We start from the raw sequence: 20,407 nt of genomic DNA on the forward strand, positions 1-20,407 counted from the left end.
GAATCCCTAATCTTTTACTTCATTGTGTAATTTATTTAAAATGTCACAATTTATTTGAAATTCCTTTGTTGATAAATTCCTACATTCCTCTCACGGAAGGGAATTGGGATTTCCTTGGATCCCCCAAAGAGCTACATTTTTTGGTCTAAATGGAGACCACATTTTATCTTTCAAACCTTTATTTGCTTGATTGCTCCCAGCCATTTACTGCATCTCTATTCTGGCCACAGTCATTGGAGACATACAGGTCAGAACTCAGAACTCCTTCCTAGGGCAGTTGCTAGGTACCTGTGCTCTCAGTTTGACTCCAATACTCATCTTACATATTTTTTAATAGATCTTGATGAGTGTGCAACTAAGCAGCACAACTGCCAGTTCCTGTGTGTTAACACCATCGGCAGCTTCACATGTAAATGTCCTCCTGGATTTACCCAACACCATACCGCCTGCATTGGTAAGTGGAGAGGAAAATCCCTATAGGAAACGTAGCTGTTCCTTTAAGGAATTGTTTTCTAGTTCCCCTGTTGGGATAAGAAGACAAAAACTCAAAACAAAACAAAAAAAAAAGTGAGTACAACAGAAAGTGAATCATCCCTCTCTCTTCCTTTTAAACAACAGAAAGTGAGTTCAGTCCATTTTAATTCCCACTTTTCCCCAACTGCTTCTTATAGATAACAATGAATGCACTTCTGACATCAACTTGTGTGGGTCTAAGGGTATTTGCCAGAATACTCCTGGGAGCTTCACCTGTGAATGCCAGCGAGGATTCTCTCTTGATCAGAGTGGCGCCAGCTGTGAAGGTGGGTAGGGGCCTCAGCTTGATGCAGCTGGTAATTCCTGGTGGAGATAATCTGTGTGACTGTCAAAATCTTCATTATCACCCTCTGTGGGATAGCAGAACAGAGCACAGGACTATCACCCAACTGAAGATGGGCAATATTTTTCCTGGTTGGCACAGGTATCATATCTTAGAGATCCATCTTTTGTCTCATGCTTGATCATGTCTAAACCTGTGCCTTTCCTCAATATGTGAAGACTTTATCTGCTCAGTTATTAATGTAATCTAATAGGGCATGAACTAGTCAAGAAAAAAAGCTAGGTTCCTGAATTTGATTCATTAATATTCTAGTCATTGGATCCAGAGTCATAAAAGAATCCCCCTAATGTGGATTAAATTTATGAAGAATGACTCTTCTGATAATAATAGAATTAAAATTTTGAAATTTTTTGTAGGATTTTATTTTTGTACTGATATCTTTTGGTTTCTAACTCTAGCATGAATAAAAAAATACAAATAATTTACACAGCTATCCCATAGAGTACTCTTGTGCCTTACATTAATTTCTTCATCATTTTTACTTGTCGACTTTACCAGGGATATCTAAATGTCTTTTTCCTTGGACTTATCAAAAGCTCCAGAGCACATATTCTTGAAGTTTTGGTGGAAGAATACTTTTTTAGGGGTCAGATTTCTTATTAAAATTGCCTTTCCCTTTACCATGCATATAAATGTTGCTTCAGAGACCAACTCTGAAACAAATGTTGATGTGGCTTAAAGCTGGCTCTACTTTTTTTTTTTTTTTAAGTTTATTTATTTTGAGAGAGAGAGGGAGAGTGAGCAAGAGCACAACTATGGGAGGGACAGAGAGATAGAGGGAGAGAGAGAGAATCCCAAGCAGGCTCCATACTGTCAGTGCAGAGCCCAATGCAGGACTCAGTCGTATGAACCAGGAGATCGTGACCTGAGCCGAAATCAAGAGTCAGATGCTGAACTGACTGAAGCGGCTCTCCTGTCCTTCTCAGATGTGGATGAGTGCGAAGGAAACCATCGCTGTCAGCACGGCTGCCAGAACATCATTGGGGGCTACAGATGCAGCTGCCCCCAGGGCTATCTCCAGCACTACCAGTGGAACCAGTGTGTCGGTAAGTAGTTTTTCCTTGTTACTATGGTGAATCACTACTGGCTCCTGTGAGTCAAAATACTGCTTTCTTTCTGAAAACTTTAAACATGTCATTAAATCAACAATATTCACTTAAAACTGCCCTCACCTGGTTGGAACCAGAGGAAAGTTGTAGCCTTTGCAAAATAGCAAACGAAGAAAAAAGATAATGATAAAGGTACTTGGAGAGCATCGGAAATGAAATGCCCCTAGAATCCCTTCACTCTCAGTGTCCCCCTGCTCTTCTGCTGCATGGAGTCACTGGCCCACACTGCAGGTACACATGAGGGCCAACAGAATCCTACCTCAGCCTGAAAAATATCAGCCAGCCAGAGGCTATTTTCAGTGACTCTCGGCCTGAAGACACAGAAGTGGTCCCATTCAGCTCTACACATCTTTTGGGGCAGAGTGTGAGCAGCAGACACAGCAAATTTTTTCATCATCACTAAATTCTTTTGAAAATTAAGGGAGACTCATGAACTTATTAAATTGAAGTTATGTAATTTCTGATTTCATAATGTCATGGGAAAATAATCTGAATGCACACCAGAGAATCCAAACACTGTGAGTTTAGAAGGACCCCGGATCCATTTATCCCAAACTCTTGATTTTACTGTAAAGACCTCAAAGCCCAAGGAAGAAAAGAAGTCTGTCCTTAACCTGGTTCCTTTGTGACATGCTTGCAGCTGGAGCCCCAGGCCCCTAACTTCCTGACTTAGGGCTGCCTTTCAAGTGTCATGTTCACTTGTTTTGTTTTGTTTTGTTTTGTTTTTCATTCATCAAGCCTCTACACAGCACCACTGCAAGCTTGGTGCTCAGGTGCGCTGTTCTAGCTGCCACACTCTTGGGAAGAGAGCCTTCCTTAGCAAAGAGGCAAGGATTACTGCTTCGTGGGTAGCTGCTCCACATCTCAATGCTTTGCTTTATTCCAGATGAAGATGCATTTGATGTGTTTTAACTTATCAGAACTGGATCTCTCTCATTTGGTTTGATTCTTTTCAAGGCACGGTTTTGCAGAAGTGAGTAGGGTTGGCTAAAAGGACACCAGTGCTGGAAGAGTTTAGACTACACAACTTACTGACAGCCTTCCTCTCCTCTTCCTACCTTTAGTCCAGGAATAGTGGAGATGGACAGGTCATGTCTTCATTGCCTGGAGGCTCTCCTTTGGCCCCATGAAGATCATCTCTGGCTGGGAGTTCTAGAATAAATAGATTAAGAAGCAGTAAGAGGTTTGGGATTTTTTGATGTCCAAAAGATACTAGCCCAAACTGGGCTCATAATTCTTGAGAATGAGCATTGCCTTGGGCCAGAATGGCTTCCCCAGAGCTGTACAAAGCAGAGCAGATCTTTTGAACCAGACCTCTCTGGATCCTCACTCATAGGCAGCCAGAATTTCACTCTTAGAAGATGGATGGGTTTAGGGTCGAGGGCCACTGCATCTCATTGTTTTCTAGAAAATATCAAACTTCCAGGTGGAGTTGGAGTTGAGCCATGTTGACCCAGAGAAAATTTGTAGAAGAAAGCCCCTCCTTCATCTTCGAATTCTCTTACTCACCACAGCTAACAAACACTATACAAGCCTAATGCTCAAAAATTTGATTTTACAGGACAGAGTGGGTAGGTTTCAGTCTGCTTTCAAGGAGGGTGTTTGGAGAATCTAATGCTGTTTCGATAAAATTAAAATGTCTCTTTTTCTAAAAAAGGATAAAACTCTCACCAATTTTAAATATTAACTGATAGTAAAACAAAGATTTTGGAGTACAGAAAAATTGCTCCTGGAGCCTTTTGCTCCAGGGTGCACAGGATGGAAATGGTCAGACGAGTGCAAAGCATGTTAAACAAATCGTGTTTGTATATTGATGAAAAGGGTGAGTACACAAACAGACTATTTTCAAGCAATAAACACTGAACATTTGCCAATTTCGTATCTTCATTCCTGCTCTGCTCCATCCCAGTTCTCTAATGCAGATAAGCAGTTTAATTTAAACTTTATTAGACATTCAAGGAATAAAAAAAGGTATAGTAAAATAGAAAAAAATGTGAAAGAGGAGGAAGAGAGTTCTTGGCTGGGATAGATATTTATACTAACACAGATCCTCAAGGCTAGAAAGACCCTTACAGATTATCTAGTCTGGCCTCATTCCCAAAACACAAATCCTTCCCCAAACTCCCTTGGTTGTCCTAGTTTGACTCAAATACCATCTTGAAGGGCATTCACTTTCTCCCAAGATAGCCCAATTTAGGTATAGAAAACTTTAATTCTTAGAAATGTTTTTGTTTTCATAGAAAATGAACTATTCCTCCCTCTACTTCTAACCATTGGTCCTGTTTCTGTCCTTTGGAACAATACAGAATAAATCTAAGTTTTATTTTGATGGGTCTTGTCATACATATACAGACATGGGCCTTAGAGATTTTATCAGAGTCCCAGCAGGAAATGGATGGCCGAGCCCAACCAAAAGCACAGGACAAAGGAGAGGAGCCTGTTGATGCTCCATGCAGCTCAGCCTCCAGGGTCTGGAGATAGACATGAGGGACAAGGAGAAGACATCCAGCCCAGGGATATTCTTTGTAAACCCCCTAATTTCCTCATTCATTCCTTGGTGCCCATAGTCTCCACTGGTATCTGTCACACACTTCATCTCTGATTTAAACTAAGGGGAAAAGAACAAAGACAATGGCACATTTATTTCTGTTCTAGGAACCTTGGAGCCTAAATGATCTTAAGTGGATACTTGAGAGTCCTTGGACATAAAGGTTCCCAAACAGACCTGTAGCTAGGCACTGAGCCATAGCAGGCAGCTCAACAAATGGCTTTCTTATTGTATATCTATTCCTTCCACACAGGAAAGAAGGAGAGAAGGGAGAGGAGGAAGGAAGGGATATATAAGGAATAATATAAATATTATACATATGCAATCACCCTGCGCCCACCATTTTTATGCACCTGTTTCTCTAACTTAAAAACAGATTTTTCTTGGAAACAATTTTGTTCTTTATAAAGGAATCTACCTTAGCAAATAAGGTAAAACCAATTAAGGGGCAAAGGAAGTACCAGTTTAAATGGCGATTAGTCTCTTGAGAGATATTGTGGTCTAAAGGAAAGCACGTGACTGCTGTGGTCAGACAGACCTGGGTGTACATCTCGGTCCTGCTGCTGCTGTCAGGAGACCTCAGATGGGCTTTGTGAGCCTCACTTTCTTTATCGGTAAAACAGGGATAATACCTTCTGCCCATAATTTTCAGGAAGGTTAAGTAAATGAACGTGAGGCACCTCATATTCTGTCATGCAATAGGCATCTAATAAATGTCAGCTACGTTTCCCCTCCTCCCTTTCATTGGAAGTATTTGCTGAGTGAGGTGCAGGCCAATCTCCCTGCGTTCAAATGAACATATGCCAGAAAATGGGCCACAGCAATTAAGAAATGTCTTACCAGCAAGCTTGCAACCTGCCCTTATGAAGGCAGGCCTACAAAAATCTATTTGAGATTTCAAAAAAGTATAAATTAGAAATAGAGAGATACTCAAGGTTTTTCCCCTCAAGTTGATTTTTCAAGTCAGATTTCTTTTTCCTGCTTTTTACCATCAGACTTGGCAGGTCCCCGTGGGTAGCCAGTCCTGCAGCATCTGTCTCTATTGTGGGTTTTTTCCAATTATTGCTCGTGAAGTCTGCACTGAATCTCTTCCAGCCATACTTTGCTTTAGACACGGCCCAGACACTCTGGGCAGGAGGCTGGTTTGGATAAGGGGGGGGGCCCGTTCAGAGATGGGAGCAGACATACCAGAAGGCACTATTCATCCCCAGGACAAGCACCTGGGGGCTTTTGCAGATTTTTGAAAAGGAAGTACAAGCAGGGCAGACACTTCCTGCAGGATGTCAGCCCTTGCCAGCCCTGCACATCCTGAAAACGGAGGACTGGAAAAGCAGCCTCCAGGAAGATGGCTGGTCTCTGCTTCGGAGACTGTGGTCCCGTTCATGGAGAACTGCAGGACTCCTTCCCTCCCACCCTGAACCTTGAACCAGCCCCGCATTCTTCACAGGAGGCTCGTGTGGTGCGGAACGCACTAAGGTTGGCTTCAGCTGAGAACTGGAATCTGTCGGCCCTCGGAATGCCATCCCCTAATGCGCTCCACGTGGCACATTTGACCTCAGCGACCACATTTGCCTACTGCATGGCGAGAGGCCACGTCCACGTCCGCATCCCCCTCTCCCCACCCCAACCACCTCGGCCCGCCGTACCTTCCTGAGTGCTGGCTGAGAGCCAGTTGGCCAGCAGTCCCCAGTAGAGACGTCTGGCCGGTGTCACACACACAGTGTCTTCTGGTTTTCCCTGCAGATGAGAACGAGTGCCTCAGTGCACACATTTGTGGAGGAGCCTCCTGTCACAACACTCTGGGCAGCTACAAGTGCATGTGCCCCGCCGGCTTCCAGTACGAACAGTTCAGCGGAGGGTGCCAAGACATCAATGAATGTGGCTCTTCGCAGGCCCCCTGCAGTTACGGCTGCTCCAACACTGAGGGTGGCTACCTGTGTGGCTGCCCACCTGGTTACTTCCGGATAGGCCAAGGGTAAGCGCTGCTTTTCCGGGCCGTGGCCGGAGGCTCTCTTGTTCCTAATATCATTAAGTATATTTAACTCACAGTGACCCATCCTAGTCGAGAAGAACCATACTTTTCATAATCCTGGAGTTAATTCTGGTTAGCTCTGCAAAGGTTTTAGGCTATATTATTTGAAAGGAGACATCAAAATTTCTAGAAATTCATAGACTCTGAAACCAATTGTAAATACCTTGATATATGGTGTCTCTTTCTCATTCTCTTGATCTTCGCATCTTGTTGGGAAGTGATTCATTTCTCTGGAAATGCAGGGGCTGACCCATGACAGAACTGGACTCACACTGCATATTGCTGATCTCCCCTTCTCCTGAGGCAAGCAGGATTCTCTCTTGACTTAAAATGCCTTCTCCTCTAGCTACCGTTAGGAGAAATCACAAAGATACCTGGCTTTAAAATACATTTTACATCTCAGACTTAAGTTTACATAAAGAATTACCAAAAGAGCATAAAATACGAGAGCTAAAATAATTATTGTATCCTCCTGGTAGAATACTTTACCACATTGTATGTGTGACTGTTGGGGAAGAAAAGACTTGTTTTTTTTTACCCAGTAATTTAAAAGTTTAGTGGTAAGTTTTCACAGTGTAGGCCTTTTTTCCTGCTGAATTAATCTAGAATTGGATGTCCATGTAGTGTTGTCTATGCTGTTAAGGAACTCAAATTTTAACATTTTCATTAGGAACACATAGACGTGAAATATACATACACACATGTACAGCCACACATACACATCCCACAAAATCACATATTCCATAATACACACATATATATATATATCAAATTAGTGTAATGTACTGGCCTTTGATTTCTTGACACACAAACATCAAGCGATTCATTTTGGGTCTGTGTAGACTTGAAGGTGAAAGAATGTTTCATGGGAAGCACACAGAATGCCAGCAATAGGACACAAATTCCCAGATGTTTGTGTCTGGCTCTCAGTAGTCTCATTCTTTATAAGTTGAATGCCAGAACCATTTTCCCAGCAAAAATTGTGACACTCCAAACTGGCTTCTGGCCAGTGGGACTTTGTAGTCACACTTCTTGTAAGTGGTGTTCCAGGGATATGAAAATACTGGAAAGGAGTTCTGAGAAAAGAACCAAAGCCTGCAAATTTGGGATTTTTCTTCTAATAACTTAATCATTATGTGAATAGACACACACACACACACACACACACACACACACACACGATGAGCAGTCATCATTTCATCCATTTTGTTTCTGCACATTTCATGCAGCAAGATAAAGGAAGAAAAAAGGAAAAGTACTGGGCTCTGGCAGGATTGCAAAAACTAGTATGAACCCATACATTGCTGCAAAACACAAAAAGTAGTCTGCTTATCGGCATTATATTTTGAATCTCAAGAGCATCAAGAAAAATGGGTTATAAAAATAGGCCAATTAATACAGAAAAAGTGATAAATATTTGGTCTTCATTATGACCCATTAGTGGAAATCTACCCACTTCTAATAGTTTGTGCTTCTCCATGAATCACTAGAGTGGACCCTGCCCCAAAATAAAGACTCCTAGGATCATTCAGATATTTCAACACATTTTGAAAAAGGAGCCTGGTAAATACATTCCAAGAGGCCTATGAAATAGTAAGCAGAATAACAAAACAAGGTACTTGTGAAACATGCAAGCCTCCCTTCGTAACTTGGCTTTGATAACTGAAAGGCAAAGAAAAACAGCTGAACTAGTTCTCTCTTGGGCATGGGTTTGTTTATCCAGCCTCACATGAGTCAGAGCCAATGGCCCTAGTGGTTTTGAATGACTTGAAACAATTTCCCATAGTTGGGCAAGCTCTGATACATGCATTTTATACATTGCACATCTTTACAGTTTATTTCTAAGTCAACTTCAGTTCTACCTAGAACTTTCTTTATACCTTCAGTAGCTTCAGCCAAAATGAGTGGTCAAACAATAGAAAGTGCTCAGAAGCTGAAGTGATGAGGGCTGGTGAGTGTGGTGGTGGTGGTGGTGGTGGTGACGGGGTCATTGAAACAGGAAGAGGACAAGGAACTGAACACAGACATCTCATACCTTTCTCACTTTCTGTTTCATAAATAGAAGACATTTTTCTTTACCCTCCCAAGTCACATGATCTCCCTCATCCCCCACTCTTCCTCTTTCTACTCCATGTCCCCTCCCCAGCAGCATAAGGACAGCAAAACACCTGGTACAGTGGGGGGGGGGGGGGGGGGCAGAAATGTAGGGGCAAATAAAATGCAAAACAGGACCTTGAGAGATAGTAGAAAGGAATCCACTCCAGGAACTGGGACTCAGAGCCTAAACACAGAGGACTTCAGTGTGGCTCTCAGAACCAGCCAGTCACCTAATGGACGAATAACCAATGTCTCAGTGTCACCAGGTGGGGTCCACACTTCACCAGAACTCTTACACCACCTCCCTCATCTCCCAGTTCTAATGAAAAAGGGCTGTGCTTCCCTTCTTCCACAGGCACTGTGTTTCTGGAATCGGCATGGGCCGAGGAGGCCCAGAGCCACCTGCCAGCGGTGAAATGGATGACAATTCTCTCTCCCCGGAGGCTTGTTATGAGTGTAAGATCAATGGCTACCCCAAACGGGGCAGGAAGCGGAGAAGTGCAAACGGAACAGATGCCTCCAACATTGAGGTAGGTCAGAAGGTAGTTTCTCCTCATGTCTCCTGTTGCAGAAGGGCCTTCCAGATGCCTGTGGTTTCCTCCAAGGATGTTCCAAAGTGTGAAAAAGCTCCCTGGGGAGAAAATCCAGACATTCCCTGAGCTCTAGGCTGCATTTTACAAGAGTCTGTGGGACTCTCTGGAGTTTCTCGCTGCTTTTAGGGAGTGGCCATTCGAAGGTTTTCACATACTTGCTCATTTCCTCTGTCTCGCCAAAAAGAAAGTCAAACACCCACCCAAAGTCTGCTGAAAAGCAAGGTCTGAGATCCAGGACAGCAAGTGGGCAGAATCGTGAAGTGACATAGTGCTCTCTCCACGGGGACGCCAAGTTCGGAAAGCTAGAGGCTCCTCTACTGAAAAGAGCCATGTGGAGTGTGAGGGAACTTGGATTCTAGACAAAAACAACATGGAGCTCAAGCAGCCTGGTTTTCTTCGCCTACGGCTGCTGCAGCCTTTCAGTCAACTCAGAAATGCACAGATATTCACCCAGACCTCTGGCTCCAGGCCCGGAGAATCCAACACATGTGGTCCCAGAGAGGCAAGCAAGAAGCCAGGTGAAAAGCATTGAATATTAGCAGATCATCAGAGTCAGGAAGTAGGTTCCTAGGCGTGTCCTTCAGAGGAGATGATTTTGCATCAGTGAACAAAATGGAAATAGGCTGGTTCTTTCTTAGCATTGGTGCTCCAACTCATCCGCTGTGGTTTGGGAAAGGAGATAAGTCTACAGAAAGAAAATAGTCTATTGAAACAGTGGTTTCCAACCTGGAGCATGTGTCTGAATCATCTGGAAGCCTTGTTAACATGGAGTTCGGGGAGACACCCCCAGGGTTTCTGATTCAGTAGGTCTCAGGTGGCACCGAGAATTTGCGTTTCTCAGATTCCCCGGTGATGCTGATGCTGCTGGTCCAGGGAGTACACTTTGGGACACCTGCATTAGAAGACCACCAAGTCATTTCAACTTGACTTTCCTCTTGACAGTTTAATGTTTTTTATTATTATAAATATGTGCCAGTTTAACACATTTGTGATTTAAACAAAGTGTTTTATGAAAATACGCATTTTCGACATGGTATATACAACATGAAAAGGCTGTATTAGTGGGAGATTCGAGTCACTTTTTCCTTAATATGAGAAATAAGTGGCATATTTTCAATTAATTTAACACAATGCCATGTGTCTTTCCAGGACCAGCCTGAGATAGAAACCAACGTGAGTCTCGCAAGTTGGGATGTTGAGAAGACGGCCATGTTTGCTTTCAATATTTCCCACATCAGCAACAAGGTCCGAATCCTGGAACTCCTTCCGGCCCTGACGACTCTGACGAATCACAACAAATACTTGATCGAATCTGGAAACGAAAATGGCTTCTTCAAAATCAACCAAAAGGAAGGGATCAGCTACCTCCACTTCACCAAGAAGAAGCCAGTGGCTGGAACCTATTCATTACAAATCAGTAGTACTCCACTTTATAAAAAGAAAGAACTTAATCAGCTAGAAGATAAATATGACAAAGACTACCTCAGTGGTGAACTGGGTGATAATCTGAAGATGAAAATTCAGATTTTGCTTCATTAATTCACCATACAGAGACCAAATAATTAAAAAAAGAAAAACAACCAACGATAGATAGGTAGAACTGAATTTTTCCCCCAATCAGAATCTTCATATCATAGGTACAATCTTTCACCAAATAAATTTCTATAAATAAGCACTATTCTTATATTACAAAAAGTGAGGTACAGGTGACTACCCTAGTTCAAAACAACCACTTTCTCAGGCTTCTCATGTGTGTAGCTGAGCTACCTTGTCATATGTGTTGACTCTTGAAAACTGGGACACGTATTTTATTGGGGGTCTGCCATTCCTGCTGACGTGTCATCCTTCTAGCCGATGTACAGGAATGTGCTTTCAATCGATGGACTGCTCTGTATTTTTCCAAATTTTTAAACTTTGCTTCTCCAAATACAAGTACTAGGTTGGCCAATTATAATATCTATTTGGTGCTAGTAAATTCTCAAACTAGATCTATAAATGCACTGTAATATTTACACAACTTAGAAACCAAATTAAAAATATTCAGTTCAAATACTTCATTAATTTCAATCAACCAAAGTTAGTTCAGTAGCTTATCTCAGTTATGAGCATAATACATTACATGTAAATTAAGTGTGTGTATACTGTAATCGTGCTATTTTTTATCATTGAAACATTTATAAACTAGAATAATAATGCCCTTAATGTGAGGGTTTGTAATGGTGCTTATTAAGACCAAAGACTTGTTAATTGTATACACCAAGTGGTAAGGAAATTTCTGTGACTGGCCCATGCGTGCATGGAGGTCTGGGAGGACCAAGCAGCAGCCTCAGCAGCCAGAGGATCACCAGTGCATCCTTCATCACACCTGTGCAATATGCCAAGATTACCCTCGGTCATTCCTGTCAACAAGGGGTCCATGTCATAAATGTCACAATAAAACAGTCTCTCTTTTTTTAGTGTACCCTTGGCTTTGTGTTCTTGCATGGACGCGGGATTTGAGGGGGCTTTTCAGAGGCTAAAGTTTCCTGAATTTAAATTATCCTGGGTGTGGTAGTGACAGCTTCAAAAGGTGCCAAATGTATAACCACTAGCAGAAAAATTAACATATTTGAGTTAGTCCCTTGTTTTTATTCATTAAAGACAGCAGAGTTCTTTCTCGCCAATGAGAAATTTAGACTGTAGCATCATTTCTAAAACATGACCTAATTAATCTTGTGACTTTTAAACCACTAGATTTAAGTATTTTAGGATATCAAGTTCAGTCATTGTCTTAGAGCACATGTGTTTCATTATAAAAGATTTATCATGCCCTCTCCCCTCAAATAGTGTTGGCAAGCCTTAGATGCTTCATCCTTCCCCCCCAAACATCTGTTGTTAGTCATCGCTAGTCTAATTACAAAAGGATAATCCCAAATTGATTCCAATTGAATGCTATATCGCTCTTGTTTCTTGACTGTCATAATTTGAAGATGCTGTTTTATTTTAAGTGCGATATTGGATATTTAACAGTTAAGCTCACTGAATTGATATGAAATAATTCTTAAAATCCCCAAGGACAGTAAAGGGTGGTAAATTTAAAGGTGAAGTAAAATTGCTACATGAAGGAGACAGAACCCTTAACAAGACATAGGAAATTCCTCTCAAAATCTTCAAAATGCTACACTAAAGAAGATGGATTAGGTATGTTCCATCTTATTTCAGAAGACAAAATTAAGGTTAGTTACCATGAAGTTAGGTGTAACATGCACCTTCCTAATTATTGAGCTGCCCACTGAGGGATGGATTTCCTTGCAATGTAGTGAGCTGTCACTCTTCAGAGGCATAATGGTGGCCAGGGGACAAGGATACTTTCTTCTACCTAACAGGCCATGAACATCTTGGAATATTTTTTGTATCTCTTATTTTGCCATCCAAAAAAACCTTGCTTGTAATAGGTGCTAAATAGAAATGAATCAAATGACTATTTTGGAAGCAATTTGTACCTTGGTTAGGAAGTTAAAATATTACTCCAAATTTCCTTCTAATTCTATGCCTGTGGGTCTATGATGGAAGTGTACTAAAATTGTGAGAGAAGAATATACAGCATGCAGTAAGCTACAGTTTGCATACAGAAAATGTCTCTGATAATTTAACCAGAACTGCATTATATTCAATAATGGATTTTCTTTATAACAAACAACAGAAGAATATAGAGTTGGCACATGGTAGATCACTTTGATATTTTTAATAGTCTCAGTCTGGATTGTATTTATTTCAGAGCCAACAATTTTCAACAGCATATTTTCCATGTTTCTGTCTGTAACAAAACATTTTCCTCATTGTTCCATTGTAAATATTCCTCTTGTTGGAACCTTTTTAATCCTGAGATTGAAACCTGTACCTTTTAATTGTCTGTGACCTTTCAATTTTACTTTCAGTGGTTGACAAACTTGGTTTTGTAAATCTCTCAGAAGCTTGAAAACGTCTTGTCTCTACCCCCCAGCCCATTTCATTTGCCAATAACTATTTTGTAAGTAGGGTTGAAATGAACTCAGCTGGCCTTGTGAAATGTTTAAACTTGCACAAACAACTACATTTTTGTTCAACAAATAGCACTTTACTCAGCCAAAATTGCTTTGGACATTGCCATTACAAATACTGTTAAACTTCAGAGATCATGTTTGTAAATTAGATGAGCCAAAATAAAGGACAATTAGGTTGATACTATATTAGTATACTTAAATGTTATATATGTGTAAACTGTTAGAGATGTTTAGATCACAGTTTTGTCCACAGAATGTACTTTATTCTTCTTTTAACTGTAGTTCTTAGAGATATATTGGAAATGTCATTATTGCATGGTCTGAGGACCTTGTTTTTTTTTATTTTGAGAGAGAGAGAAAGCATGAGTCAGGGAGGGGAAGAGAAAATCCCAAGCAGGCTCTGCACTGTCAGCACAGTGCCCAATGCAGGGCTCAAACTCATGAACCACAAGATCATGACATGAACCAAAGTCAGATGCTTACCCAACTGAGCCACCCAGGCACCCCAAGGGCCTTGTTTTTAAATGCTAGAAGATTATTGATGTGAGAAGAATTAGTTTTCACATACAGAGCTGAAGGCAAAGCTATTTCCCCCTTGCCGATTTTAAGTAACACATTGTTAAAAAAAAAAACAAAAAAACAAAAAAAAAAAAACAGCAGCAAACCAACTTTTGAAACCCCAATGTGAGCCTGACTTCTAACATTATGTATTGTTAGGAATTGATTCTCAGTACTGTAAGTTTAGGGTTAGAGAGAAACAAAAAGGCTGTGAATTTGATTTTGCAAATTTCCATGTGTATCTATGACTGGGCTCACTTATAGGACTGAGTCTCAATGAAAGGTTCTGACATTCTCACAAATGTCTGTATAAACATGAGGGTCTTGTATATTTGACATTCGACATACATCTGACAGGACCTGGCAATGTCACAAAATCTGTTATTTCAGCTAACTGCTAATGAATCCAAAATGGTTTTTCTGGCACACACAATCATAAACCTCTTTTTAGGACATGGGCTGTTTTGCATCCTTGAGCCAAGCCTGAATTATGACCTCTACAAACTGATGTTAGCCTCATTTTTTACTATTTGATGGTGGAAGGTGCATCATTTTTTAATGAATGAAGTCATAGCAGGTAAGTGGGTCTGATTTCCTGCTAACTCCACTCTCTGCTCTCTGTCCACTCTTATTTTCTTCCACATAAAGGAATATCCATTGTTACTTTTAATCCCCGTGACTCTTCCCATTTCATAAATAAAAGCATCATTACCCTCTCTATGCTCCCTTTTTCCCCTTGAGGGTTGGTTGTAGTGTCATTTAGAAGGCATCATGCTCACTATTTCTAGAACCTTTAGCTCGGGTGGAAGTGAAGCAGTATACAGGTCGAAGGGCTTAGGAGAAAGCCACAGCTCCATTAAACAGTTGCTGAGAACCTTCCATAGCCCACCTGAGGTGTTCCTTGCAGCTGTGCTGGGAATTGCAGAAATCAGAAGAGTTCTGTTTCCTTTTTAACACAAAATTCTCTCTAGGGGGAAATTAAATGAAGCCTAAGTGATTCACTTTTTCTTCTGGAAGTGGAAACACTGAAAACATCCTGGTGGTGAGGGGAGACCTGGGGGATGCAGTTGGTTAAGCCTCTGACTCTTGAGTTCAGCTCAGGTCACAATGTCATGGTTCATGAGTTCTATCCCTGCGTGGGGCTCTGCACTGACAGTGTGGAGCCTACTTGGGATTCTCTCTCTGCCCCTCCCCCCTCCTCAAAATGGATAAATAAACTTTAAAAAAAAAAAGAAGGAAACATCCTGGGATAATCACATATCCCATCGATCCCACCAGCCATTGACAGAGGTCGTGGTTCTGTGTTTCTCTCTGCATGGTGACCTCTGCTTTGGGTGTCCCCTGGGGCTCTGCTAGGTAGAAGGCCAGAGCTCTCAGGAAAGATTAATGGGAACTTGATATATCAGAATTCCAAAGCATAGAAGGCTGGATATTTTTGTCACAACATGAAATCAGTATGATGTGCTGTTTAGCCTTCCTTGTCTTTGGTCGCACCAAAATTATCCACCTTCAATGTCTTCTCCACACCTTTCTAGGCCAGTCTCGTGATTCAACTACAGTGATTTTGTGTTTCAGGCAGGATGAGGCCTGCTTGCTACACATTTGTAGATTGACTATAGCAGACTCTCTTGTGGATCATTCATGGTAAGCACTGCGCCCCCGACTCTGTCTGCCCCAGAACCAGCTCCCCATCCTGCCTGTCCAGCCTCACTCCCACTGGGAAGCCACAGGGAAGACAGGGGCACTATTCTTGCAGCCTGAGCTCTCAGTCTCAAGTTTTTCTCCCAGGGTCTACGATTCTTGGTTCAGAGTTCTGACTTTTCTTTGGTTTATGAAGAAAGTTCACTGATAGCTCAGTTCAGACCCAAGGTCCTAAGGAGTGCCTGGTCCAGAGTTTTGACACTACAGGAAATCTGAGGTCAGAAAGCTGTGTTCAAATCTTAGTTCCCTTTCTACATCATTTAGCCAGGGCAACGCCTTGATGTCTCTAAGGCCCATTTTCATCATCTATATCTATCTATATCCATATCCATATCCATATCCTTATCTATATCTATATATCTAACACCCCTAGTTTAAGTACTTGTGAGGGCACCTGGGTGGCTCAGTTGGTTGAGCATCTGACTTCGGCACAGGTCATGACCTCACAGTTCAGTCTGAGAGTTTAAGCCCCGAATGGGGCTCAGTGCTATTCGGGGCAGAGCCCACTTTGGATCCTCTGTTTCCCTGTCTCTGTGTCCTTCCCCAGCTCATGTTTGCTCTCTCTCAAAAATAAATAAACATTAAAAATATAATAATTAAAAAAAAGCACTTGTGAGCAATGCCCTTCTGAACCTTGCCTCAATGCTGGGTAATTATCCTTGTGCACAAGTTCAAGTATCTTACCAAAAGCCTCTCACCTTACAGAGGTGGAACTGAGACTACAATCCCCAGACCTTCTGACAACATAGCACGACTCACTTGCCAGATGAAGAATAAATCAAATACAATATATGAAATCACAATATCAATCTGCAAAACTGCAAAACTACAAATTATATTTGTGGTTCAAGATCCAGGCTCCCCTCTGCTTTTCCAGCAACCAAATGAGGACAAGAAAGGTGAGCAACACCTGGCACAGCCCTCCTTCTTCCCCTCTGCCTCACCTCCCTCCACCCTCATGAATACTCATCATGACCCTGTAACCCATTGCTGCCTCCCCCATGTCATGGGAGACCTCTGACAGCAAAGATTCTGTTTTGTCCTCATAGCTCCGTTTCCCAGATCGATGCCTAAATATGTGTTGAATGGATCAATGACTGAGATTGGAGGAAGTAAAAATACAGGTGAAAATAGGAAAAACCCATGCAAAAGAGCAACCTATTTCCTCTCTCTCCTCCTCTTCCACTCCTTCTTTTTCTCTGCTTTTCTCAACAAATATTTTTTGAACACTTGCCTCTTGCATGAAGCACTATAGACAAAGGATGAAGGGCACAGGGTTCCTAGTCTACTGAAACTTTGAAATAAGGGACAACAGGGCAGCTCTCTCCCCATTGTATCTATGGTGAGGACATGGTTAGACTTTGCAGGTGCCTGAAGGAAGTTGCAGGTGGAGGGGTCCTCACCCCCCACAGTCCTAGGAGGCAGGAGGCAAGGTAAAAAGTTCACTAGTAAATTCACCTTTGACATCTGCAAGGCCCCAGTTCTGGATCTTTATGAATCACCAAAATTAGAAGCACCATTCTAGCATATCTCCCCCAACGTAATGCTGAAAAGTGGTGATTTTCAGTAGGGGGTTTATGGTTAGAGTTAGATTCCGAAGTTTAAATGAAACTTACCCTGAAACCTAACACTGAAAAGCAGGCAGAGTTGTTTGGGTTAAAGCAGATTTAGATAGCCTGAGGTCTCTCCACTCATTCCCTTCTAGACAATTCTTATGGAAAATGTAACTGAAAGGTCAGTTATGGTCTGACTGATTCTACAAATATAAGACAATATCATTTATAAACTTAATTTTAAATGTTGACAAAAACTCTAAGCCCATTAAATAAATAATTATAGAGAGATAGATGGATAGAGACAGACAGACAGAAAGATAGATAGATAGATAGATAGATAGATAGATAAGGGCATTATAGACACTGTGTCAGGTAAGGAAGTTACACACATTTTCACAGTATTTCTATGTAGCAGAAACTGACTAGATGCTCACCAACCATTTGTTCCTCCTGGGCCCACAAAAAGACTGTCTCCTAATTTCCTCTGTAGTTAAGTTTTGTGCTATGTGATGGAGTCTAACCATTGGGATGTTGGGAGAAGTGATATATGCCATCTCCAAGTCTAGCAAAAAAATACATATGCAAGAAAGTACATATCCATACTCCCAAGAAATAAACTTGACTTCACTAAAGCCACTGATATTTTGGGATTATTTGTTATAGCAGCAACCACTAATTACCCTGACTAATATAAATATGCATACATAAATATACATTCATATGTGTATAATTATAATATTTATGTTATGTATAATTATATATTATATTACATTATTAGTCAGGGTAATTAATAGATATATGAATTTATATTATGATAATTTTTTAATTACTTTTTTTAATGTTTATTTTTGAGAGAGAGAGAGACACAGAGCATGAGCAGGGGAGGGGCAGAGACAGAGGGAGACACAGAATCTGAAGCAGGCTCCAGGCTCTGAGTTATCAGCATAGAGCCTGGTGTGGGGCTGGAACTCATGAACCATGAGATCATGACCTGAGCTAAAGTTGGACACTTAACCAACTGAGCCACCCAGGTGTCCCTATTATGGTAATTCTTTATGTATACACACACACACACACACACACACACATCAATGGCTGTCAACCTCAGTTGCAACATTATTAGAATGACTCAGGGAGCTTTTCAAAAAAAATCTCACTGTCCAGGCTACACTCCAGATCCATCAATTCAGAATCTCTGGAGTTGGGGTCAGATAGTATCAGTTTTAGAAGCTCTCCAGGTGATTCCAACTGGCAACTGAGGTAGAGAACCACTGTTCTAAATGTTTGAGGCCATTGTAAAATTCAGACTTGGGAAAATTTTGAACTTGGGGAAATCTACCAGGTAATTCTGATATGCATCCCATCCACTACTGACACTGCTAGTCTATAGGACGTTGTATTATCACGTAAGAACATTAACCATGGCATTTTCCGACTTTGCAAACTGTATCTTTTCAGTGGAGTTTGGGGTGCAGCATAAGTAGGGAACAATCAAGCAGCAATGCAGTGTGTATGTCGCAAGGTAGTTGCTTAGACTCATTAACCAGCTATTTGATTGTCACTCACACTAGCCTTGAGACAAGATTGCAGCTCTTGCCTCCATACTGGGTATTTCCCAGAGAGTCCACATCTCCAATGTGAAGTCTCTTCAAAACAAAATGTCGAGGAAATCTAAAAATATTTAAATCAGAAATATGGCCCAGTGAACTCAAGTGTCCTCATACTGCTCTTCACATTATATAACAGGAAAATGTTAATTAGTTCTTTTGAAGGAGACAGTTCTATGGAGTGAAAATAGAAACTGACTTTTCAAGAAGTGATCAGCTTTTGCTAAGAGTGTGCACGTTATATGGTGGGGTACAGGGTCAGGTCACCAACGAAACCACGTACTGCCTCCAGGCTCACGTCACTCAACCTTGAAATGCTGAAATGAAGGCATGGGGCTATTTGCCAGGAATGGGTGATGCATTCTGTCACCTAAATTTAAACCTTTACTGGGTCGCCTGGGTGGCTCAGTAGGTTGAGCATCCGACTTCAGCTCCAGTCATGATCTCACAGTTCGTGGGTTTGAGCCCCACATCAGGCTCTGTACTGACAGCTCAGAGCCTAGAGCCTGATTCAGATTCTGCATCTCCCTCTCTCTCTCTGACCCTCCCCTACTCATGCGTTCACTTGCACGCTCTCTCTCTCAAAAATAAATTAAAATAAATAAATAAACTTTAAATGTAAACCTTTACTATGCTTCCCACAAACTTTTGGTTCAGAAAACCACAAAAGAAAAACCAAAGACAAAATGAGAATTACAGAAAAGTAGAATGCTGTTGCCAATACAAGAGTCAGAAAAAGTAACTTCAAAATATATTTCAAATAAGAATGCTGAACTTTATTGCCATGCACTTCATGTGCAAGGGAAGATCCAATTTCTCAGATAATGAGAAAAATGTGAAATAAGGAATCATTTCAAATAAGTTTAAATATTATGATACATTCAATGCGTGTAATAAATTCCCTATGTTGAATATGAAGAAAGAAATCCATTTCAATTAAGAAAAGCAATCAGGGAGGAGCCAAGATGGCGGAACAGCATGGAAGTTTTTTGTGTGTCTCGCATCCATAAAATACAGCCAGACCAACACTAAACCATCCTGCACACCTAGAAAACTGATTGGAGGATTAACACAACAATCTGCACAACCTGAACCACAGAATTTAGCAGGTATGTGGCACGGAGAGGTGGACTTGGAGAGCAAGAAGGAGCAGGAAGGAAGGTGCTTATGTGAGCAGAGAGAGGATGGAGACTGGGGTGGGGGCAGAATATGGGAAAAGCACCCCTCCCCAAAAGCAGCTGGAGAGAAAGTGGAAAATTGAAAACAGCCCTAAGAACTGAATTAAAAAGGGAGAAAGGAGACGGTTTAAATTCCATTAAGACTGTAAACAAAGGGAGCGCAGTCTGCAGCTCCTCAGATCAATACCTGGCAGTGCTCTGGTGGGAAGGGCGAATCTCCAGGAGCAGAGTGGGGTCCGGGAGGTTCTCGGGCCACACGGGGAAAAGCTGTTCCACTGCTGGGAGGACATTTGGTAGAGACTGTTGAACCCACTGGGTCCCAGCAGATCCCAGAAAACAGCCACATTCGCTGGTGTTGGGACAAGGTCATTATGGGTGAAGCCTGGTGCCAGATGTGTGTTGTGATTTTCCACAATCCCTGAAAAGCTGCTGCTACACTATCCCGCAAACTTTTTCTGGGGCAGGCTGGCAGATGGCCACAGTCTTGGAGCACCAGCAGCAGCAGGGTCCAGCAAGTGTTCCTGGGTGC

The 20,407-nt window shown here is 41.7% G+C and overlaps 1 protein-coding gene and 1 long non-coding RNA gene across 4 annotated transcripts in view; one reads left to right on the forward strand and one right to left on the reverse strand.

Moving 5' to 3' along the window:
* The window catches only part of FBN1 (fibrillin 1), a 234,540-nt gene extending 222,823 nt beyond the window's left edge, over positions 1-11,717 (forward strand). For both annotated transcript variants that reach the window (XM_047862765.1, XM_047862766.1), the window contains 6 exons: positions 338-454; positions 672-800; positions 1,804-1,923; positions 6,278-6,509; positions 9,019-9,193; positions 10,406-11,717. In XM_047862765.1, the coding sequence (XP_047718721.1) occupies positions 338-454; positions 672-800; positions 1,804-1,923; positions 6,278-6,509; positions 9,019-9,193; positions 10,406-10,795 (1,163 nt within the window). In that variant the 3' untranslated portion in view covers positions 10,796-11,717. The remainder of the gene's footprint in view (positions 1-337; positions 455-671; positions 801-1,803; positions 1,924-6,277; positions 6,510-9,018; positions 9,194-10,405) is intronic.
* Positions 1-20,407, reverse strand: part of LOC125167894 (uncharacterized) — a 60,820-nt gene that overhangs the window by 13,511 nt on the left and 26,902 nt on the right. The window contains exons 2-5 of one of the 2 annotated variants that reach the window (XR_007152982.1): positions 6,730-6,912; positions 6,181-6,271; positions 3,045-3,138; positions 748-884 (exon numbers count right to left, since the gene is read on the reverse strand). This is a non-coding gene — a long non-coding RNA (uncharacterized LOC125167894). Of the gene's footprint in view, positions 1-747; positions 885-3,044; positions 3,139-6,180; positions 6,272-6,729; positions 10,149-20,407 lie in introns of both variants that reach the window. The other variant, XR_007152981.1, reaches the window with a different exon arrangement.

The sequence above is a fragment of the Prionailurus viverrinus genome, chromosome B3, assembly GCF_022837055.1.
Source record: "Prionailurus viverrinus isolate Anna chromosome B3, UM_Priviv_1.0, whole genome shotgun sequence".
NCBI classification, from domain to species: domain Eukaryota; kingdom Metazoa; phylum Chordata; class Mammalia; order Carnivora; family Felidae; genus Prionailurus; species Prionailurus viverrinus.